This window comes from Aplidium turbinatum, chromosome 5, assembly GCF_918807975.1.
Source record: "Aplidium turbinatum chromosome 5, kaAplTurb1.1, whole genome shotgun sequence".
Lineage (NCBI taxonomy): Eukaryota > Metazoa > Chordata > Ascidiacea > Aplousobranchia > Polyclinidae > Aplidium > Aplidium turbinatum.
Window position 1 is genome coordinate 15,830,895 of NC_137476.1, and position 25,016 is coordinate 15,855,910.

The 25,016-nt window shown below is 30.2% G+C and overlaps 2 protein-coding genes across 2 annotated transcripts in view; both read right to left on the bottom strand.

The window, feature by feature from the left end:
- Positions 1–19,157: 19,157 nt before the first annotated feature.
- On the bottom strand, positions 19,158–20,582 carry LOC145770979 (SCAN domain-containing protein 3-like). The gene has a single exon (XM_082582718.1). The coding sequence runs from the start codon at positions 20,580–20,582 to the stop codon at positions 19,158–19,160; it is 1,425 nt and encodes a 474-aa protein (XP_082438844.1).
- A 1,026-nt stretch (positions 20,583–21,608) lies between these two features.
- The window catches only part of LOC145771273 (ubiquitin carboxyl-terminal hydrolase 47-like), a 247,893-nt gene continuing 244,485 nt past the window's right edge, over positions 21,609–25,016 (bottom strand). Inside the window, exon 32 of the mRNA XM_082583009.1 lies at positions 21,609–24,933. Coding sequence (XP_082439135.1) covers positions 24,821–24,933 — 113 coding nt within the window. The 3' untranslated portion in view covers positions 21,609–24,820. The remainder of the gene's footprint in view (positions 24,934–25,016) is intronic.

The window sequence follows — 25,016 nt, forward strand, 5'->3', positions numbered from 1 at the left end:
CAAAAAAAGTTTTCAAAAATTTTTCTAAGACATTTCATACAGTGAAAAATAATTTTTTTTTGCGAAACTGTCTAATTCTTTTTGTTTGAAACTAACGTCATTAAAAATTGTCTAAGAAAGTTTTTTTACGTACTAAAAGTGAAAATTATTGAAAAAAATTTTCTTTTCAAAAAAAATTTTCAAAAATTTTTCTAAGACATTTCATACAGTGAAAAATAATTTTTTTTTGTGAAATTGTCTAATTCTTTTTGTTTGAAACTAACGTCATTAAAAATTGTCTAAGAAAGTTTTTTTACGTACTAAAAGTGAAAATTATTGAAAAAAAATTGTCTTTTCAAAAAAAATTTTTCTAAGACATTTCATACAGTGAAAAATAATTTTTTTTTGCGAAGCTGTCTAATTCTTTTTGTTTGAAACTAACGTCATTAAAAATTGTCTAAGAAAGTTTTTTCACGTATTAAAAGTGAAAATTATTGAAAAAAATTTTCTTTTCAAAAAAATTTTTCCAAGACATTTCATACAGTGAAAAATAATTTTGTTTTGCGAAACTGTCTAATACTTTTTGTTTGAAACTAACGTCATTAAAAATTGTCTAAGAAGGCTTTTTTACGTACTAAAAGTGAAAATTATTGAAAAAAATTGTCTTTTCAAAAAAAATTTTTCTAAGACATTTCATACAGTGAAAAATAATTTTTTTTTGCGAAGTTGTCTAATTCTTTTTGTTTGAAACTAACGTCATTAAAAATTGTCTAAGAAAGTTTTTTTACCTACTAAAAGTGAATTTTATTGAAAAAAATTGTCTTTTCAAAAAAAATTTTTCCAAGACATTTCATACAGTGAAAAATAATTTTTTTTTTGCGAAACTGTCTAATTCTTTTTGTTTGAAACTAACGTCATTAAAAATTGTCTAAGAAAGTTTTTTTACGTACTAAAAGTGAAAATTATTGAAAAAAATTGTCTTTTCAAAAAAAATTTTTCTAAGACATTTCATACAGTGAAAAATAATTTTTTTTTGCGAAGTTGTCTAATTCTTTTTGTTTGAAACTAACGTCATGAAAAATTGTCTAAGAAAGTTTTTTTACGTACTAAAAGTGAAAATTATTGAAAAAAAATTGTCTTTTCAAAAAAAAATTTTCTAAGACATTTCATACAGTGAAAAATAATTTTTTTTTGCGAAACTGTCTAATTCTTTTTGTTTGAAACTAACGTCATTAAAAATTGTCTAAGAAAGTTTTTTTACGTACTAAAAGTGAAAATTATTGAAAAAAATTTTCTTTTCAAAAAAAATTTTCAAAAATTTTTCTAAGACATTTCATACAGTGAAAAATAATTTTTTTTTGCGAAACTGTCTAATTCTTTTTGTTTGAAACTAACGTCATTAAAAATTGTCTAAGAAAGTTTTTTTACGTACTAAAAGTGAAAATTATTGAAAAAAATTTTCTTTTCAAAAAAAATTTTCAAAAATTTTTCTAAGACATTTCATACAGTGAAAAATAATTTTTTTTTGTGAAATTGTCTAATTCTTTTTGTTTGAAACTAACGTCATTAAAAATTGTCTAAGAAAGTTTTTTTACGTACTAAAAGTGAAAATTATTGAAAAAAAATTGTCTTTTCAAAAAAAATTTTTCTAAGACTTTTCATACAGTGAAAAATAATTTTTTTTTGCGAAGCTGTCTAATTCTTTTTGTTTGAAACTAACGTCATTAAAAATTGTCTAAGAAAGTTTTTTCACGTACTAAAAGTGAAAATTAATGAAAAAAATTTTCTTTTCAAAAAAAATTTTTCTAAGACATTTCATACAGTGAAAAATAATTTTTTTTTGCGAAGTTGTCTAATTCTTTTTGTTTGAAACTAACGTCATTAAAAATTGTCTAAGAAAGTTTTTTTACCTACTAAAAGTGAAAATTATTGAAAAAAAATTGTCTTTTCAAAAAAAAATTTTCTAAGACATTTCATACAGTGAAAAAAAATTTTTATTGCGAAACTGTCTAATTCTTTTTGTTTGAAACTAACGTCATTAAAAATTGTCTAAGAAAGTTTTTTTACGTACTAAAAGTGAAAATTATTGAAAAAAATTTTCTTTTCAAAAAAAATTTTCAAAAATTTTTCCAAGACATTTCATACAGTGAAAAATAATTTTTTTTGCGAAACTGTCTAATTCTTTTTGTTTGAAACTAACGTCATTAAAAATTGTCTAAGAAAGTTTTTTTACGTACTAAAAGTGAAAATTACTGAAAAAAATTTTCTTTTCAAAAAAAATTTTTCCAAGACATTTCATACAGTGAAAAATAATTTTTTTTTTGCGAAACTGTCTAATTCTTTTTGTTTGAAAATAACGTCATTAAAAATTGTCTAAGAAAGTATTTGTACGTACTAAAAGTGAAAATTATTGAAAAAAATTGTCTTTTCAAAAAAAATTTTTCTAAGACATTTCATACAGTGAAAAATAATTTTTTTTTGCGAAATTGTCTAATTTATTTTGTTTGAAACTAACGTCATTAAAAATTGTCTAAGAAAGTTTTTTTACGTACTAAAAGTGAAAATTATTGAAAAAAAATTGTCTTTTCAAAAAAAATTTTTCTAAGACATTTCATAAAGTGAAAAATGATTTTTTTTTGCGAAACTGTCTAATTCTTTTTGTTTGAAACTAACGTCATTAAAAATTGTCTAAGAAAGTTTTTTTACGTACTAAAAGTGAAAATTATTGAAAAAAAATTGTCTTTTCAAAAAAAACTTTTCTAAGACATTTCATACAGTGAAAAATAATTTTTTTTTGCGAAACTGTCTAATTCTTTTTGTTTGAAACTAACGTCATTAAAAATTGTCTAAGAAAGTTTTTTTACGTACTAAAAGTGAAAATTATTGAAAAAAATTTTCTTTTCAAAAAAAATTTTCAAAAATTTATCTAAGACATTTCATACAGTGAAAAATAATTTTTTTTTGCGAAACTGTCTAATTCTTTTTGTTTGAAACTAACGTCATTAAAAATTGTCTAAGAAAGTTTTTTTACGTACTAAAAGTGAAATTTATTGAAAAAAATTTTCTTTTCAAAAAAAATTTTCAAAAATTTTTCTAAGACATTTCATACAGTGAAAAATAATTTTTTTTTGTGAAATTGTCTAATTCTTTTTGTTTGAAACAAACGTCATTAAAAATTGTCTAAGAAAGTTTTTTTACGTACTAAAAGTGAAAATTATTGAAAAAAAATTGTCTTTTCAAAAAAAATTTTTCTAAGACATTTCATACAGTGAAAAATAATTTTTTTTTGCGAAGCTGTCTAATTCTTTTTGTTTGAAACTAACGTCATTAAAAATTGTCTAAGAAAGTTTTTTCACGTACTAAAAGTGAAAATTATTGAAAAAAATTTTCTTTTCAAAAAAATTTTTCCAAGACATTTCATACAGTGAAAAATAATTTTTTTTTGCGAAGTTGTCTAATTCTTTTTGTTTGAAACTAACGTCATTAAAAATTGTCTAAGAAAGTTTTTTTCCTACTAAAAGTGAATTTTATTGAAAAAAAATTGTCTTTTCAAAAAAAATTTTTCCAAGACATTTCATACAGTGAAAAATAATTTTTTTTTGCGAAACTGTCTAATTCTTTTTGTTTGAAACTAACGTCATTAAAAATTGTCTAAGAAAGTTTTTTTACGTACTAAAAGTGAAAATTATTGAAGAAAATTTTCTTTTCAAAAAAAATTTTCAAAAATTTTTCTAAGACATTTCATACAGTGAAAAATAATTTTTTTTTGCGAAACTGTCTAATTCTTTTTGTTTGAAACTAACGTCATTAAAAATTGTCTAAGAAAGTTTTTTTACGTACTAAAAGTGAAAATTACTGAAAAAAATTGTCTTTTCAAAAAAAATTTTTCCAAGACATTTCATACAGTGAAAAATAATTTTTTTTTTGCGAAACTGGCCAATTCTTTTTGTTTGAAAATAACGTCATTAAAAATTGTCTAAGAAAGTATTTTTACGTACTAAAAGTGAAAATTATTGAAAAAAATTGTCTTTTCAAAAAAAATTTTTCTAAGACATTTCATACAGTGAAAAATAATTTTTTTTTGCGAAATTGTCTAATTCTTTTTGTTTGAAACTAACGTCATTAAAAATTGTCTAAGAAAGTTTTTTTACGTACTAAAAGTGAAAATTATTGAAAAAAAATTGTCTTTTCAAAAAAAAATTTTCTAAGACATTTCATACAGTGAAAAATGATTTTTTTTTGCGAAACTGTCTAATTCTTTTTGTTTGAAACTAACGTCATTAAAAATTGTCTAAGAAAGTTTTTTTACGTACTAAAAGTGAAAATTATTGAAAAAAAATTGTCTTTTCAAAAAAAACTTTTCTAAGACATTTCATACAGTGAAAAATAATTTTTTTTTGCGAAACTGTCTAATTCTTTTTGTTTGAAACTAACGTCATTAAAAATTGTCTAAGAAAGTTTTTTTACGTACTAAAAGTGAAAATTATTGAAAAAAATTTTCTTTTCAAAAAAAATTTTCAAAAATTTATCTAAGACATTTCATACAGTGAAAAATAATTTTTTTTTGCGAAACTGTCTAATTCTTTTTGTTTGAAACTAACGTCATTAAAAATTGTCTAAGAAAGTTTTTTTACGTACTAAAAGTGAAATTTATTGAAAAAAATTTTCTTTTCAAAAAAAATTTTCAAAAATTTTTCTAAGACATTTCATACAGTGAAAAATAATTTTTTTTTGTGAAATTGTCTAATTCTTTTTGTTTGAAACAAACGTCATTAAAAATTGTCTAAGAAAGTTTTTTTACGTACTAAAAGTGAAAATTATTGAAAAAAAATTGTCTTTTCAAAAAAAATTTTTCTAAGACATTTCATACAGTGAAAAATAATTTTTTTTTGCGAAGCTGTCTAATTCTTTTTGTTTGAAACTAACGTCATTAAAAATTGTCTAAGAAAGTTTTTTCACGTACTAAAAGTGAAAATTATTGAAAAAAATTTTCTTTTCAAAAAAATTTTTCCAAGACATTTCATACAGTGAAAAATAATTTTTTTTTGCGAAGTTGTCTAATTCTTTTTGTTTGAAACTAACGTCATTAAAAATTGTCTAAGAAAGTTTTTTTCCTACTAAAAGTGAATTTTATTGAAAAAAAATTGTCTTTTCAAAAAAAATTTTTCCAAGACATTTCATACAGTGAAAAATAATTTTTTTTTGCGAAACTGTCTAATTCTTTTTGTTTGAAACTAACGTCATTAAAAATTGTCTAAGAAAGTTTTTTTACGTACTAAAAGTGAAAATTATTGAAAAAAATTTTCTTTTCAAAAAAAATTTTCAAAAATTTTTCTAAGACATTTCATACAGTGAAAAATAATTATTTTTTGCGAAACTGTCTAATTCTTTTTGTTTGAAACTAACGTCATTAAAAATTGTCTAAGAAAGTTTTTTTACGTACTAAAAGTGAAAATTATTGAAAAAAATTGTCTTTTCAAAAAAAATTTTTCTAAGACATTTCATACAGTGAAAAATAATTTTTTTTTGCGAAACTGTCTAATTCTTTTTGTTTGAAACTAACGTCATTAAAAATTGTCTAAGAAAGTTTTTTTACGTACTAAAAGTGAAAATTATTGAAAAAAAATTGTCTTTTCAAAAAAAACTTTTCTAAGACAATTCATACAGTGAAAAATAATTTTTTTTTGCGAAACTGTCTAATTCTTTTTGTTTGAAACTAACGTCATTAAAAATTGTCTAAGAAAGTTTTTTTACGTACTAAAAGTGAAAATTATTGAAAAAAATTTTCTTTTCAAAAAAAATTTTCAAAAATTTTTCTAAGACATTTCATACAGTGAAAAATAATTTTTTTTTGCGAAACTGTCTAATTCTTTTTGTTTGAAACTAACGTCATTAAAAATTGTCTAAGAAAGTTTTTTTACGTACTAAAAGTGAAAATTATTGAAAAAAAATTGTCTTTTTAAAAAAAATTTTTCTAAGACATTTCATACAGTGAAAAATAATTTTGTTTTGCGAAACTGTCTAATTCTTTTTGTTTGAAACTAACGTCATTAAAAATTGTCTAAGAAGGCTTTTTTACGTACTAAAAGTGAAAATTATTGAAAAAAATTGTCTTTTCAAAAAAAATTTTTCTAAGACATTTCATACAGTGAAAAATAATTTTTTTTTGCGAAGTTGTCTAATTCTTTTTGTTTGAAACTAACGTCATTAAAAATTGTCTAAGAAAGTTTTTTTACCTACTAAAAGTGAAAATTATTGAAAAAAAATTGTCTTTTCAAAAACAAATTTTCTAAGACATTTCATACAGTGAAAAATAATTTTTATTGCGAAACTGTCTAATTCTTTTTGTTTGAAACTAACGTCATTAAAAATTGTCTAAGAAAGTTTTTTTACGTACTAAAAGTGAAAATTATTGAAAAAAATTTTCTTTTCAAAAAAAATTTTCAAAAATTTTTCTAAGACATTTCATACAGTGAAAAATAATTTTTTTTTGCGAAACTGTCTAATTCTTTTTGTTTGAAACTAACGTCATTAAAAATTGTCTAAGAAAGTTTTTTTACGTACTAAAAGTGAAAATTATTGAAAAAAATTTTCTTTTCAAAAAAAATTTTCAAAAATTTTTCTAAGACATTTCATACAGTGAAAAATAATTTTTTTTTGTGAAATTGTCTAATTCTTTTTGTTTGAAACTAACGTCATTAAAAATTGTCTAAGAAAGTTTTTTTACGTACTAAAAGTGAAAATTACTGAAAAAAATTTTCTTTTCAAAAAAAATTTTTCCAAGACATTTCATACAGTGAAAAATAATTTTTTTTTTGCGAAACTGTCTAATTCTTTTTGTTTGAAAATAACGTCATTAAAAATTGTCTAAGAAAGTATTTGTACGTACTAAAAGTGAAAATTATTGAAAAAAATTGTCTTTTCAAAAAAAATTTTTCTAAGACATTTCATACAGTGAAAAATAATTTTTTTTTGCGAAATTGTCTAATTTATTTTGTTTGAAACTAACGTCATTAAAAATTGTCTAAGAAAGTTTTTTTACGTACTAAAAGTGAAAATTATTGAAAAAAAATTGTCTTTTCAAAAAAAATTTTTCTAAGACATTTCATACAGTGAAAAATGATTTTTTTTTGCGAAACTGTCTAATTCTTTTTGTTTGAAACTAACGTCATTAAAAATTGTCTAAGAAAGTTTTTTTACGTACTAAAAGTGAAAATTATTGAAAAAAAATTGTCTTTTCAAAAAAAACTTTTCTAAGACATTTCATACAGTGAAAAATAATTTTTTTTTGCGAAACTGTCTAATTCTTTTTGTTTGAAACTAACGTCATTAAAAATTGTCTAAGAAAGTTTTTTTACGTACTAAAAGTGAAAATTATTGAAAAAAATTTTCTTTTCAAAAAAAATTTTCAAAAATTTATCTAAGACATTTCATACAGTGAAAAATAATTTTTTTTTGCGAAACTGTCTAATTCTTTTTGTTTGAAACTAACGTCATTAAAAATTGTCTAAGAAAGTTTTTTTACGTACTAAAAGTGAAAATTATTGAAAAAAGTTGTCTTTTCAAAAAAAAATTTCAAAAATTTTTCTAAGACATTTCATACCGTAAAAAATTTTTTTTTCTGCGAAATTATCCAATTGTTTTTGTTTGAAACTAAAGTCATTAAAAACTGTCTAAGAAAGTTTTTTTACGTACTAAAAGTGAAAATTATTGAAAGAAAAATTGTCTTTTCAAAATAGATTTTCAAAAATTTTTTAAGACATTTCACACGGTGAAAAATCATTTTTTTTTGCGAAACCATCCAATTTTGTTTGTTTAAAACTAACGTCATTAAAAATTGTCTAAGAAAGTATTTTTACGTACTAAAAGCGTACATTATTGAAAAAAACTTGTCTTTTCAAAAAAATTTTTCAAAGACATTTCATACAGTGAAAAATAATTTTTGTTTGCGAAACTGTCTAATTCTTTTTGTTTGAAACTAACGTCATTAAAAATTGTCTAAGAAAGTTTTTTTACGTACTAAAAGTGAAAATTATTGAAAAAAAATTGTCTTTTCAAAAAAATTTTTCTAAGACATTTCATACAGTGAAAAATAATTTTTTTTTGCGAAGTTGTCTAATTCTTTTTGTTTGAAACTAACGTCATTAAAAATTGTCTAAGAAAGTTTTTTTACGTACTAAAAGTGAAAATTATTGAAAAAAATTTTCTTTTCAAAAAAAATTTTCAAAAATTTTTCTAAGACATTTCATACAGTGAAAAATAATTTTTTTTTGCAAAACTGTCTAATTCTTTTTGTTTGAAACTAACGTCATTAAAAATTGTCTAAGAAAGTTTTTTTACGTACTAAAAGTGAAAATTATTGAAAAAAATTTTCTTTTCAAAAAAAATTTTCAAAAATTTTTCTAAGACATTTCATACAGTGAAAAATATTTTTTTTTTGCGAAATTGTCTAATTCTTTTTGTTTGAAACTAACGTCATTAAAAATTGTCTAAGAAAGTTTTTTTACGTACTAAAAGTGAAAATTATTGAAAAAAAATTGTCTTTTCAAAAAAAATTTTTCTAAGACATTTCATACAGTGAAAAATAATTTTTTTTTGCGAAGCTGTCTAATTCTTTTTGTTTGAAACTAACGTCATTAAAAATTGTCTAAGAAAGTTTTTTCACGTACTAAAAGTGAAAATTATTGAAAAAAATTTTCTTTTCAAAAAAATTTTTCCAAGACATTTCATACAGTGAAAAATAATTTTTTTTTGCGAAGTTGTCTAATTCTTTTTGTTTGAAACTAACGTCATTAAAAATTGTCTAAGAAAGTTTTTTTCCTACTAAAAGTGAATTTTATTGAAAAAAAATTGTCTTTTCAAAAAAAATTTTTCCAAGACATTTCATACAGTGAAAAATAATTTTTTTTTGCGAAACTGTCTAATTCTTTTTGTTTGAAACTAACGTCATTAAAAATTGTCTAAGAAAGTTTTTTTACGTACTAAAAGTGAAAATTATTGAAAAAAATTTTCTTTTCAAAAAAAATTTTCAAAAATTTTTCTAAGACATTTCATACAGTGAAAAATAATTATTTTTTGCGAAACTGTCTAATTCTTTTTGTTTGAAACTAACGTCATTAAAAATTGTCTAAGAAAGTTTTTTTACGTACTAAAAGTGAAAATTATTGAAAAAAATTGTCTTTTCAAAAAAAATTTTTCTAAGACATTTCATACAGTGAAAAATAATTTTTTTTTGCGAAACTGTCTAATTCTTTTTGTTTGAAACTAACGTCATTAAAAATTGTCTAAGAAAGTTTTTTTACGTACTAAAAGTGAAAATTATTGAAAAAAAATTGTCTTTTCAAAAAAAACTTTTCTAAGACAATTCATACAGTGAAAAATAATTTTTTTTTGCGAAACTGTCTAATTCTTTTTGTTTGAAACTAACGTCATTAAAAATTGTCTAAGAAAGTTTTTTTACGTACTAAAAGTGAAAATTATTGAAAAAAATTTTCTTTTCAAAAAAAATTTTCAAAAATTTTTCTAAGACATTTCATACAGTGAAAAATAATTTTTTTTTGCGAAACTGTCTAATTCTTTTTGTTTGAAACTAACGTCATTAAAAATTGTCTAAGAAAGTTTTTTTACGTACTAAAAGTGAAAATTATTGAAAAAAAATTGTCTTTTTAAAAAAAATTTTTCTAAGACATTTCATACAGTGAAAAATAATTTTGTTTTGCGAAACTGTCTAATTCTTTTTGTTTGAAACTAACGTCATTAAAAATTGTCTAAGAAGGCTTTTTTACGTACTAAAAGTGAAAATTATTGAAAAAAATTGTCTTTTCAAAAAAAATTTTTCTAAGACATTTCATACAGTGAAAAATAATTTTTTTTTGCGAAGTTGTCTAATTCTTTTTGTTTGAAACTAACGTCATTAAAAATTGTCTAAGAAAGTTTTTTTACCTACTAAAAGTGAAAATTATTGAAAAAAAATTGTCTTTTCAAAAACAAATTTTCTAAGACATTTCATACAGTGAAAAATAATTTTTATTGCGAAACTGTCTAATTCTTTTTGTTTGAAACTAACGTCATTAAAAATTGTCTAAGAAAGTTTTTTTACGTACTAAAAGTGAAAATTATTGAAAAAAATTTTCTTTTCAAAAAAAATTTTCAAAAATTTTTCTAAGACATTTCATACAGTGAAAAATAATTTTTTTTTGCGAAACTGTCTAATTCTTTTTGTTTGAAACTAACGTCATTAAAAATTGTCTAAGAAAGTTTTTTTACGTACTAAAAGTGAAAATTATTGAAAAAAATTTTCTTTTCAAAAAAAATTTTCAAAAATTTTTCTAAGACATTTCATACAGTGAAAAATAATTTTTTTTTGTGAAATTGTCTAATTCTTTTTGTTTGAAACTAACGTCATTAAAAATTGTCTAAGAAAGTTTTTTTACGTACTAAAAGTGAAAATTACTGAAAAAAATTTTCTTTTCAAAAAAAATTTTTCCAAGACATTTCATACAGTGAAAAATAATTTTTTTTTTGCGAAACTGTCTAATTCTTTTTGTTTGAAAATAACGTCATTAAAAATTGTCTAAGAAAGTATTTGTACGTACTAAAAGTGAAAATTATTGAAAAAAATTGTCTTTTCAAAAAAAATTTTTCTAAGACATTTCATACAGTGAAAAATAATTTTTTTTTGCGAAATTGTCTAATTTATTTTGTTTGAAACTAACGTCATTAAAAATTGTCTAAGAAAGTTTTTTTACGTACTAAAAGTGAAAATTATTGAAAAAAAATTGTCTTTTCAAAAAAAATTTTTCTAAGACATTTCATACAGTGAAAAATGATTTTTTTTTGCGAAACTGTCTAATTCTTTTTGTTTGAAACTAACGTCATTAAAAATTGTCTAAGAAAGTTTTTTTACGTACTAAAAGTGAAAATTATTGAAAAAAAATTGTCTTTTCAAAAAAAACTTTTCTAAGACATTTCATACAGTGAAAAATAATTTTTTTTTGCGAAACTGTCTAATTCTTTTTGTTTGAAACTAACGTCATTAAAAATTGTCTAAGAAAGTTTTTTTACGTACTAAAAGTGAAAATTATTGAAAAAAATTTTCTTTTCAAAAAAAATTTTCAAAAATTTATCTAAGACATTTCATACAGTGAAAAATAATTTTTTTTTGCGAAACTGTCTAATTCTTTTTGTTTGAAACTAACGTCATTAAAAATTGTCTAAGAAAGTTTTTTTACGTACTAAAAGTGAAAATTATTGAAAAAAATTGTCTTTTCAAAAAAAATTTTTCTAAGACATTTCATACAGTGAAAAATAATTTTTTTTTGCGAAGTTGTCTAATTCTTTTTGTTTGAAACTAACGTCATTAAAAATTGTCTAAGAAAGTTTTTTTACGTACTAAAAGTGAAAATTATTGAAAAAAGTTGTCTTTTCAAAAAAAAATTTCAAAAATTTTTCTAAGACATTTCATACCGTAAAAAATTTTTTTTTCTGCGAAATTATCCAATTGTTTTTGTTTGAAACTAAAGTCATTAAAAACTGTCTAAGAAAGTTTTTTTACGTACTAAAAGTGAAAATTATTGAAAGAAAAATTGTCTTTTCAAAATAGATTTTCAAAAATTTTTTAAGACATTTCACACGGTGAAAAATCATTTTTTTTTGCGAAACCATCCAATTTTGTTTGTTTAAAACTAACGTCATTAAAAATTGTCTAAGAAAGTATTTTTACGTACTAAAAGCGTACATTATTGAAAAAAACTTGTCTTTTCAAAAAAATTTTTCAAAGACATTTCATACAGTGAAAAATAATTTTTGTTTGCGAAACTGTCTAATTCTTTTTGTTTGAAACTAACGTCATTAAAAATTGTCTAAGAAAGTTTTTTTACGTACTAAAAGTGAAAATTATTGAAAAAAAATTGTCTTTTCAAAAAAATTTTTCTAAGACATTTCATACAGTGAAAAATAATTTTTTTTTGCGAAGTTGTCTAATTCTTTTTGTTTGAAACTAACGTCATTAAAAATTGTCTAAGAAAGTTTTTTTACGTACTAAAAGTGAAAATTATTGAAAAAAATTTTCTTTTCAAAAAAAATTTTCAAAAATTTTTCTAAGACATTTCATACAGTGAAAAATAATTTTTTTTTGCAAAACTGTCTAATTCTTTTTGTTTGAAACTAACGTCATTAAAAATTGTCTAAGAAAGTTTTTTTACGTACTAAAAGTGAAAATTATTGAAAAAAATTTTCTTTTCAAAAAAAATTTTCAAAAATTTTTCTAAGACATTTCATACAGTGAAAAATATTTTTTTTTTGCGAAATTGTCTAATTCTTTTTGTTTGAAACTAACGTCATTAAAAATTGTCTAAGAAAGTTTTTTTACGTACTAAAAGTGAAAATTATTGAAAAAAAATTGTCTTTTCAAAAAAAATTTTTCTAAGACATTTCATACAGTGAAAAATAATTTTTTTTTGCGAAACTGTCTAATTCTTTTTGTTTGAAACTAACGTCATTAAAAATTGTCTAAGAAAGTTTTTTTACGTACTAAAAGTGAAAATTATTGAAAAAAATTTTCTTTTCAAAAAAGTTTTTCCAAGACGTTTCATACAGTGAAAAATAATTTTTTTTTGCGAAACTGTCTAATTCTTTTTGTTTGAAACTAACGTCATTAAAAATTGTCTAAGAAAGTTTTTTTACGTACTAAAAGTGAAAATTATTGAAAAAAACTTGTCTTTTCAAAAAAATTTTTCAAAGACATTTCATACAGTGAAAAATAATTTTTTTTTGCGAAACTGTCTAATTCTTTTTGTTTGAAACTAACGTCATTAAAAATTGTCTAAGAAAGTTTTTTTACGCACTAAAAGTGAAAATTATTGAAAAAAATTTTCTTTTCAAAAAATATTTTCAAAAATTTTTCTAAGACATTTCATACAGTGAAATATTATTTTTTTTTGCGAAATTGTCTAACTCTTTTTGTTTGAAACTAACGTCATTAAAAATTGTCTAAGAAAGTTTTTTTACGTACTAAAAGTGAAAATTATTGAAAAAAATTGTCTTTTCAAAAAAATTTTCAAAAATTTTTCTAAGACATTTCATACAGTGAAAGATATTTTTTTTTTGCGAAACTGTCTAATTCTTTTTGTTTGAAACTAACGTCATTAAAAATTGTCTAAGAAAGTTTTGTTACGTACTAAAAGAGAAAATTATTGAAAAAAATTGTCTTTTCAAAAAAAATTTTTCTAAGACATTTCATACAGTGAAAAATAATTTTTTTTTGCGAAACTGTCTAATTCTTTTTGTTTGAAACTAACGTCATTAAAAATTGTCTAAGAAAGTTTTTTTACGTACTAAAAGTGAAAATTATTGAAAAAAATTTTCTTTTCAAAAAAAATTTTTCTAAGACATTTCATACAGTGAAAAATAATTTTTTTTTGCGAAACTGTCTAATTCTTTTTGTTTGAAGATATGCGAAGCGAAGCTTGTCACACTCGAGCAAAACAGGCCCATGTTCAGCGCAGGGTGGATAGGGAAACGCCCTTCTCAGGGCGCGGCAGCTCCTCTGTCGAAAAGTACCGACGACCCACCATACTGCAGCTGAACACCGAGGGCATTACGGCCAGCAAGCCTGGCATCATCGAGTATCTCGCCACAAAACATCAGGCCCTCGTTATTCTCCTCCAGGAGACCCACTGCACATCTGTGGATAAGTTGGTATTACCCAAATTCACACTCGCAGGCGCAACCATCAGCAGGAAACACGGCCTCGCCACGTTTGTCCATGAGCAACTGAGCTGGACGCCAATCGACCAGTCCAGTGCCCAATCGGAGATAGAGTGGTTATGCATAGACATATCAGGCTATCACATCATCAATGTCTATAAGCCACCACCCTCACGCTTAACACCAACAGCCATCCCAGTGTTACCCCAACCCAGCCTCTATGCTGGCGATTTTAATTGCCACCACGTTGACTGGGGATACAACACCACCAACACCGACGGAGAAAACCTAGCCTCATGGTCAGCCAATAATAACCTCACCTTACTGCACGATCCCAAGCGTGCAGCGAGCTTCTTCTCCGGACGCTGGAACACTGGTACAAACCCCGATCTGGCTTTCGCAAGTGATGACCCCGATAATTGCCAACCGGACAGACGTGTGCTAGAGAAGTTCCCCAGGTCCCAACATCGACCCTCGATTATCACGGCTCCAACGCTCATAATGCCTGTCCCGAGCAAGCCTGTTAAGCGATGGAACTTCAGAATGGCTAACTGGGAGTACTATAGCCTCCTCACCAATGAAGCCACACAGTATCTCCCATCCCCTCACACCAACAACGTGGAAGAAGCCTACCAGGACTTTTGTGATGCAATAACATCAGCGGCAAAACAATCCATCCCCCGCGGCCGACGAAAGACCTACATACCGTGCTGGGATAAGGAGTGCGAAAGCCTCTACTCCGACTTCCTCCACGCCCCTCAGGGCAATGACACCAACAGCTCAGCCACAGCTCTGCTGGCAAGGCTGGACTTAAAGAGGAAGGAGCGCTGGACAGAAGCCGTTGAATCAATCGACTTCACGCACTCCAGCCGCATAGCATGGAGTACACTGAACAACCTAACTGGTAGATCACGTGCCTCTCGTCAACAATGTCCCGTTTCAGCAAATTCCATCGCCTCACAACTTGTGGAGAACGGGAAATACAAATCGAGAGACCGTGAATCAGATAGATCCGTCTTGCAAGAAATGACGGACCTCTGGAGGGTAACAACCCCAGACGGGGACAACATCTCGGGTGAGTTCACCCCGGAAGAATTTTCCGCCGCCTTCCAGCACATAAAGCCAGGTAAAGCCCCGGGCCCTGACCACCTATTATCAACACCACATATGGAACACGGAGTGGCAAAATCACACCTCCACGCTCCGTGACTTCATACCCGACGCCGATCCCCGTCCACCAGGGATGTCACTCGCAAGGCTTGCGTGGGTCAGGCTAAACCGCCTGCGAACTGGCGTCGGCCGCTTTCGTTCGGACATGCACAAGTGGGGCCTGGCTCCTTCATCAGAATGCGAGTGTGGTGCCACGGAACAGACCATGTCATCCACCACTGCCTAACCCACCGGCCTCCACACGGTGCGCATGGTCTGAGGGTTCTGGACGACGAGACTGCTGAGTGGCTGAAGATTTCCTGCCCTCCAATCTAGCCTGGAAAGATCGCTCATACGCCATCATTGACCTTAAGTCAACCGATGAAACGTGTATATATTCCACATTATCATTTGTCGAGGATCAAGCAAAGAAGTTGAATATAATAACACCATGTATCACGTTTGACCAACCATTGTGGGTAAAGGCAGTTGAAATTGTCCTTTCGAAAAAAATGAATACAGTTGGCCGTCTTGGGGGTTTCCACACAGTAAGTTAATGAGTTTTTTGGGTAGCGTTGGCAAACTGATGTCTGGATCAGGTCTGTCTGAACTTTTAAAAACATGCTACGGCACTAATTCAGTCATTCAAATGATGAGTGGAAGAGCAGTTGCAAGAGCTCTTCGAGGGTATTACTTGTTGAATCTGCTTTAATGACTCAACTTCTACAAGCGATTGTTTCACAAAGCATCAAGGATACTGATAATAATTTACAAACGACATATTTATATGAAGACCCCGCTGCTCGGTGTTTGAAACAAGGAAATACTTCTCAATTTTTGAAATATGAGGACATTGAAATCATACACGAATGTTTGCAAAAACTTATGGAGGGTACAACCAGCATTGATGACGCTATTATGTGCACGTCATTCGACCGCTTGCAAAATGGAATTGAACTTTACAAGCAATATCTGTCAAATGTTTCGCGCACAGCTAAACTGTGGTTGCAATATTTGCAGTACATGTCTGTTTTGAAATTGTTTATTAGAGCAGAAAGAACTGGCGACTGGAACATGCACCTTGTAGCTACTACACAAATGATAAATCTGTTTGCAGCGACAGGCCACAACAATTATGCCAAATCTAGTCGACTGTATCTACAACTAATGCACGATCTTCCTAAAAGTCATCCATGGCTGTACAATCAATTCATAGCTCATGGACATCATACTGTTAGAAGGTCTGACAAATTTTGGTGTGGCATCTCCACAGACCTTGCGATAGAACAGATCTTGATAAGAAACCTAAAAAGCCGAAGTGGACTGACACGCCTGACACAGGGACGTGGATTTACAGAAGCAGTGGGATTTTATGGATCTGTAATATGCACCGGTGTGCTGGAATCCATCATTCCATGAGTGATTTTACTGAACTGGACGTGGCCACCAGTGAACAACACGCTGAAATGGGAGTCAGCAGAATTAAACGTGATTCTGAAGACATTAGCAAAATGATCACGTGGCTACAGAATCACAACCCATTCGATGACACTGACCCGGCTCTACGATCCTTGTCATCTGCACAAGCATCAGATGACAAAGACGGCATTAATTGCGACATTGTGGAAGACGTTGGAATCATGATGCAGAAGAAAATGGACAAGAAGTCTTACACGGAAATGTCCTTTAAGCAAGCTGACCAAGTAAGGACTCTGGAGAATCTTCGAAAAGGAACAAAAATTGCAGATGACACCATACACATAGATCCGATGCTGCTGTTTTCCAGATTGTTGATTCAAGTTGAAAGGAGTGACAATATTAAGTCCCTTTTTGCTTATGCGTTAGCTCCTATACCAACTTCTCTGTTCAAGGATGACATGATGAGAAAAGGAAAGAAATCATCACTTGTCTCCGTTCTAAAAGAGGGTGTGCCACCAGTAGAGCTTTCCGAGTTAACAGATGCCAAATTTGTTATAGATGGAGCCGCATTATTACATCGTGTCTATTGGAAAGCAGCTTCTTCATACAAGGAAGTTGTAAGTCAGTATGTGGGATATATGAAAAATAATTATGGAGGGAGTTCTACTGTTGTCTTTGATGGATACGCAGCTTCAACGAAGGATCACGAGCACAGCCGTAGAGAAGGTGGACGAACAGCTGCTTACACAAAGATAGCAGAACATCTCATCGTTCCAGATAACCAGCAGGCTTTTCAAAAAAATGAATAAAACAAGACTCAGTTCATAGCAATGTTGATGAAAGGTCTGGAACAAGATGATCATGATGTGTACCAAAGTGACAATGATGCAGACACCATGATAGCGAAACAAGCATTAACACTCTCTACTGCCCGACATCACACAGTGGCTGTTTCAGATGACACTGACATTCTTGTATTGCTCATTCACCACTGGGATGGGCGGGATATATCACATGATATATATCTTTTCTCACACGCAACAAAAAAGTCGAAGGTTGGTTTGCAGATGTTCCGAATTCGTGGCATTGCGGAAAGCATAAGTCAACAAATAGTAAAAAACATCTTATTTCTGCATGCATGGAGTGGTTGTGACACCACCTCGGCTACATTTGGACATGGCAAAGTGGCACTCCTGAAACATCTAAAAAGTAAAGAGGAGATCAGATCAATAAGCCAGCTTTTCTATTCAACAAACGCTAACGTAGAAGAAATTTCAACTGCAGGTCAGAAGTTGTTTGTCTTAATGTATGGTGGTAAGGACGAGAAACTCTGTGAGCTACGATACAATCGCTACATGTGTGCTGCTGTCGCATCTCCAACTGTTGGTGTTCGTCCAGAGAAGTTACCGCCAACAGAATGTGCTGCCAAGGGTCATGCACAGTGGGTGCATCTACAGGTCTTGCAATGGAAGCATCCTATTCCTGCTACGGTCATCAATCCTGAAAACAGGGGATGGAAGATTGTATGTAGAAAATACTTTCCTATCATAACGGACATGGAACCAGCACCTCCAGAGTTGTTGAACATTATTAGGTGTAAATGCAAGATAAATTTCGTTTTTTCAAAAATCCCATAATTTTTTTTGCCCAAGGTGGATTTTTGATATTTTGTTTCAGACCATGCACTGATGCTTGTGGCAAAATTTTAGCTTTGTACTATTTTTTTTCCGGGTTTCCCAGGTTTTTTGGTTAATTTGACTGGACTATAAGCAAGTTGATACATGGCGTTTAAAAAATCCGGGCCCTTTTAATGTTTAGTTTTAAAACTACATATATATGGCATAATAGCGATGGTTTTGTATTGAAAGTAACATGTATTATATTCTATTTAAACGCGATTGCCACAAAATGAAATTCTGTTGTCACACTGCAATGTTAACTATTTGGCACATGGTGAAATGTCGTGGGTGGCCTAAAAGCATATAAGCTTGTAAAGGTGGCCCGACGCGACAATCTCAGTAAGCCTACTTGCCTCACCCTAAAGCCGCAACTGACTTCAAGGATACCGGTACTTGCTTGTGAATCGAATTAAATTTTTTCCATTGGAAATGACAAAAATTACTGCATTTTCTGAATAATTTGCGGGCCCTGTGCGATCGCACGGTTCGCACACCCCAAAGACCGGCACTGCCGTTATTTTTCCGTAAGGAGGGAAGTGTGTAACATGTAGGCCTACCATATTTTAACCAACAAATTTAGCTTTTAACATTTAATCGAAACCATCAGAATTGCAAAATGCATTTCAACGCTGCAAATTCAAAACCTAAATGTTCTCATGGAACTTAGGTCACGTTTCCTGTTAACAAATGCCGCTCTCACAGAGTTTGGCTAACCGCATTCGTATTTCTGAAGCGATATGATTGTGTAACCGGGTTCGTTTCATAATTCTCACGATAGGCTATTACTGATAAAAAGGCACCACATTATGAAATAAGCACGGAATTGAAAAATGCTGATAACACATATAAAACAGAGATTTTATATCAATGGATGGCAGAACGAGAAGGTAAAATTCACGACTGGAGAATGTCGCTCATCTGACACCGGTCGGAATAAACTAAGTTGGTGAGACATATTTCTCAATTTTTCTAACTTGTAACAATTGATTCATAATAAAAAATACATTTAATATTACATTTTACGTGTTTAATTTTTGTAGGAAATCATACCCCTAGACCAGTGGTTCTCAACCTTTTTGACCCACGGACTATTCTCAAGCTCGCCTATACATCCGCGGACTCAAGCTTTATATATTAACAAAAAATAGGTTTTTTGATTTCTATCCGAGAGTTTAATACGGTATCAACGAAAAAAGCAAGCACTGTTTTTCACTCAACACACACTCAATGAGAGCCTTGTCCTTGAACTTGCTTGACAAGTTTATCGAATTCCGGAATTATGGTTGTCAGTGCACATCTGATGTCATCTTCCGGTTGAAGTCTATTGCGATACTTCGTTTTGATCATCGTCAGAGTTGAAAAGCCAGATTCACACAGGTATGTGGTTGGAAATGGTAAAAGATCTGTTGCAGCTTGCTTGCAAAGATCTGAAAGACTAGGCTCCATCGACTGCACATTTGCCCAAAATTGAATCAAAGAAGCCTTTTTAAACTTGTCTTTCCACATCTGTCGGCTTTGCAATTCAAGCAACTGTTCAGCAATGCAGTCCATATCTGAATGAAGTTCTAGCGCTGACACCTGAAAAGGATTCCGAATCCAATTAAAGATCCTGCAATAATTGTTGGAAGGAATATAACGATTCAATTCAGAAAGAAATGTGTTGAGGTGCTCAAGAAAGATGGGAAGAATGACGCCCAAATTGATATCTTTCTCTTCCACAAATAAGTTCAATCCTAGGAAAGCAGCTAACCTCCCACTTTTCATTCGATGCATCCACAGCTTTATTTTATGTTTGAATGCATCAATACTTTCCAAAACATCAAAAAATAGTTTCTCTTTTCCTTGCATAGAACTATTCAGTTGGTTTACATGGCTGAAAACATCGGCCAAAAATAGCAACTTCGCAATCCATTCATCATCACGAAAGTGATCAGCAAGTTCATGATTTTGCTCTTTTAAAAAAGCATGGGTTTCCTCTTTAAGAGTAGCCACTCTCTCAAGCACCTTTCCTCGTGACAACCAACGAACAGTTGAATGGAACAGAAGCCCACTGAGTTCCGCTCCCATTTCGTCACACAAAGCACGAAATAAGCGAGTGTTCAAAGGACGAGATTTAATATAATTTACCACAGATACAACCTCTTTGAAAACTATGGCAAGATTTTCTTGTATTTCTTTTGTTGCCAAATTTTCTCTGTGGAGAAGACAATGAACAACCGAAATGTTATTGTTTTTCTTTTTCACAAAACTCATGAAGGCTTTCTTACTTCCCATCATGGCTGGAGCACCATCAGCACAAACAGACACACAATTAGACCACTCAAGCTGATGCTCTTCAAAGAAGTAATCCACTTTCTTGAATATTTCTTCTCCTGTGATATTTTTAGCAAGTGGACGGCAAAACAGAAACTGCTCAACGAAATCATTTGTGTCAAAATATCGCACAAACACCATGAGCTGTGCATCACTTCCGATATCGGTTGTCTCATCCAGTTGCAAACTAAATCTTTCACAGCATCTTATGGCAGCGATTGTTTGTTGCAGAACATTTCTTGAGAGTTCTTCGATACGCCGCTTCATGGTGTCGTTTGACAAAGGAACCATTTCCAGTTTGTTAGCAACAGCATCACCACACATTTTCCTGGCCATTTCAACAGATGCTGGTTTAATCAAATTTTCTCCAGCTGTGTGAGGTGCTTTTGCACAAGCGATTTTCCATGCAACCGCAAAAGAAGCACGCACTGCATGACTGTGAGAATATACTATTCCTCTCCAAGCAGTTGGGCGATCAATGCGACTTCGCTTCACCTGATGCTCTTTTTTTTAAATACTTCAAGAGATTTGTTAACAAAATTTCCATGGTTTGATTCTAGGTGCCGACGAAGTTTCGTGTCCTTTAAAGAGCTGTGAGCTAAGACTGTTAAGCACAACACACACTGCGGCTTCACTTCGCCATTCACCTCAATCGAAGTAAATCCAAGCTTCAAGTATTCATCATTATATGCAAAAACTTGTTTTCTTTTAGCCATTTTAAGTAATTCTGTCTGAGACTGTTCACCAGGCATCTAATCTAAAACTGACTGTGTTCTCACCGGTAGAACACAGTCAGTTGTAGAATTTTAGCCAATTTATTATGACATCACAAAGATAAAGTTGGTGAAATAGGAGCATTTTACGTTTTATTTGTAATACAATATGAACTGACTTCTAGCAAAAGCAACTGTGCTCGCGGACTCATCCAGGCCCTTCCGCGGACTCATTTGAGTCCGCGGACTCGGGGTTGAGAAACACTGCCCTAGACAGAAGCCTAAATTACCCGGTTTGTGGCTAGAGACCCAGAGTCTCTTAATAACCAAAAGTCTACAGTAAAAACTATAGCCCATTATTAAGCAAAACCCTACATTGGGGGCTTCAATTACTGTATTAGCAAAACCCTACAAGTGGGATTGCTTCAAAGTCGTCCCTTTCAGTAGAATTTCTTGTTAGCTCCAAGAATTCCTCTTGTAAATTGTCTGTGGGGTTTCTTCTCCCGAGCTATCATCTCCGAAAGACGCTTCTACAACTTCCGCCGACGACGATTGGCGAAAGCACTTGCTACTAGCAATCTTTATCTTTCAAAAGAGTTTTTCTTGCATTGGAAAAAAGCTATAAAGGTTTATTTTGGTGGTCAATCAATCAATCAATCAATGTTTTATTTGTCAGTAACAGGAACATAGGTAGGCTACATGTTTGAAATATGCAATATACACAATGCAAAAGTTACACAAGTTCCCATACCGACAGGGAGACAACGAGACGACCATACGGTCTACTAGTCAATTGCCACCCTACGGAAATGACGATTTTGCGATTTTAAACACGTGCTGAAGTTAAACAAAACAAGCCTAAACCCTCTCTTTAACAAAAGAAAAAATAGGCCGAATCTTACTGTACAATGAACACTTGCAACAAGGGCGATTCAAGCTTTACAGTACTACACACAATAAAAATAGTGACAAGTTTCCAAAACTTTTCACTTTGAAAGTTTAACAAAATTATGACGTCACAAAATAAAGATTTAGCAAAGTGAAAAGTTAAGGAAACCGGCTTAGTGTGACCAAATGAATTCAGGGAAAAAAACTAAGTCCAACGTGAGATACAATTAAGTACAATCAAATACCAGGGATCATAGGCTACGCACTATTTATTTTTTTAGATAAGGAGTGATTAATCAACTTTAGTTGAAATTTATAAAGATTTCACAAAAATTAAAAACGAAAAAAAAAATTTGGCGATTTAAATGCATTTATAATTTCACAGTAAGGTAGACTTAATAAAAATAGTTTCAAAAAATATATTTAAAAGCAAATTATAATTGCAACAATTTGTATAATAAATTAAGCCACATAAATGAAGCAGTTTTGTGATAATACGAATTTTAATTCAAGGTCTGGCAGCACTGCTTTTAGAAATACAGGTTAGGCTACCAGTCAACAGTTAACTGTAGTGGCAATTTAAAGATAAAATAACTATTTAATACAAATTAAAGTTGCATTTCAATAATAATTAATAGTATCTCATTCCAGACCAGTCTACTTGTTTATATGATGCAATTTCCGCTCTTGCATGCCTACTTCTTGTCTTCACTTTCTTTACTTCTTGTTTTTACATTTTTCTGAAATTCCACTTGCTGATAGTTTGGAAAATTTCTGACGAAGATCAAATAAGATGAAACAGTGTAATTTTCTTGAATTTGATTTTATCTCCAGGTCCTAAATTTGAACAAATTAAGTTTTTAAGACTTGGACCTGGAGAGCAAAAATCTTGCAACCTACTTCCAAAAAGCGCGGGAAAAAAAGTCAAGGCGTTTTTTTCAAGATGACACTGGGAACGAGTTGGTCTCAAAGCGTCGTTGCTCAGATTTTGAAAACATATGACGCATTGTGGTACAACTTGGTCATTTACTCATTTTAACTATGGCATCTATAAAGTCAAAATTCAGATAATCTTCGTCATACTGTACTTTCTCTTTTTTCCACTCATTTTATATCAATAGAATTGATTAATTAAAAATAAACCTAATTAAATCAATGTAAAAAAAGTTTACGCATGGTAGCCTACTGTTGTAGAGTTCGGGATACTGCTGCACTTCTAGCCGCTGTCACTTATCAATCAGTCGTTGCCATTATTATTACAATTAGAGCTTGAGGCTGTTGTGCCAGAAAACCGTTGTGTTACGAGAGTCAAGGTGTCACAGAAACATTTAGCAACATCTGAAACAGGGTTACTCAACTAATTTAACAACGGTCCAGTTTGACAAGTTGAATATTTTTAGCGGTCCGGTGAATATTTTATTTCACAAGCAGCCACGAAAGTTGAATTATCTGTACTAAACCCCTTTTTTAGGTAAAATGTAACTCGAATTGGATTTCTGAGAAAGTGTTGGGGAGTCTGGGAGTCGAAGCCACCCAGCAACTAGGATAATCACAGTAAAAATTGCTTCCTCCCAGTAGAATTATGTTTAAAGAAGCCCTGAAACGTCAGGTGGCAATGAGGTTATTCTTCCAAAAGCTCAAGGTCCACCATCGACACCCAGAAGGTCCGGATTCGGACCGCGGTCCGCCAGTTCAGTAGCCCTGGTTTAAACATCACAAAGAATGCGAGATGTGACAACAACACGCTCTACAAACACTGTAAACATGAATTCATGCAGGGTTTTTCAATTTCTTGCGCCCCCCAGTTTAAGAACCACTGCTGTAATCAATCGAGTTTATGAGGAAAATTGTCCTACCTTTCTTAACCAATGCGCCGCGGTGCAATGGTGGTAGCTGGTTCGCACGGAAAACTGTCCTATGTTAAAGTGCCTACCTATCTGAGTTGGAAAGTGAACGCTCTACGCGCGACTCTGATTGGTCAAATTTTAAAGTAAGGAATTTTTTATGGTACCTTTTGGAAAGTTGCCTTCAGGTGCAGTACCTATAGCAAGGTGGTTCAATCCTAAAAAAAGCAGGCCACTCCATTGTTTTACAGCAGCATCAACTCATTAATTTGTATATTAGACTAGTGGAGATTTTACTTGAGGAGAGACAATTGTCTATCATGTCAATGGTGACTGAGTTAAAACACTGGAAAATTTTTCAAAGAATATGTGTTCTTGTTTAATTTATTCTATCCCGCTATAATACATTGTTGTGTTGCAGCTCCATGTTGAAGTGAAATGATGGCAACTACTAGTGGTACAAATCTGAAGCAGCACTGGCGACTTGTAGGCCTACAAAATACTAATATGCCTTTTTGTATCGGCTCTGACGCTGAGCCACTCTATATTTGTGCAAAAGTACTCGACACCTCAATCCGTCTTAAGATTCCTGTTCAACACAAGAGTCGCAAAAAGCGAATTTTTAAAAACTGAATTTGAACCAAACAATAAGGTTGCACAAGAATATAATTAAAAGGCAAAATAAACTTATCAACGTTTATTTAAAAATTTTTCATAGAGTGACAGCTGTGACCTGTTATTGTCAAAAAGCAACACAAATTAGGTCATGATATATGTTGTGATTTCGTTGCTTAGAGTTAGTACTTTCAAATCTACACTAGGCTATATCAGTGGGATCAAAAAATACTTCCATCTTGTTCGTGCTGGCGTGCAACATCATTACCAGAATATGCAACCGTGTTCACCAGATGTACAGTAAAATATATGTTCGCATCAAAAAATTATCCAACAACAAGTGTTTTGACTGGAGCAATCTAGAAAATTTCAAAACCTAGTTCTTCAAGTTCCTTTCAGCTTCAGCTTGCTGCAGAAGCTCGATGTATATTTTCAGGTCACCCTTTACGTGATAATGTCAAAAAAATTTACATTTTTGATTTGGCAGTTGTTTGAGATGTAAAATGGGCGAAAGCTACAGTGCCATAGAAGAATCGTCTTCTTTGGAAGGGGCTGTTGGATCAACAGTGTATATTTTCAGGGCTTTCTCACGGCGGTAACATGGTCTATTAGGGGAGTAGCTGACACCTGAAAAAAATACGCAGAGATTACTTTATTAGCAAAATACGTCTACAGCTTGAAACGTTGAAATAACACAAAATCTAGGCAAA

Coding starts and splice junctions, on each gene's coding strand:
- LOC145770979 (XM_082582718.1), bottom strand. CDS start 20,582: ATGGCCAGGAAAATGTGTGGTGATGCTGTTGCTAACAAACTGGAAATG.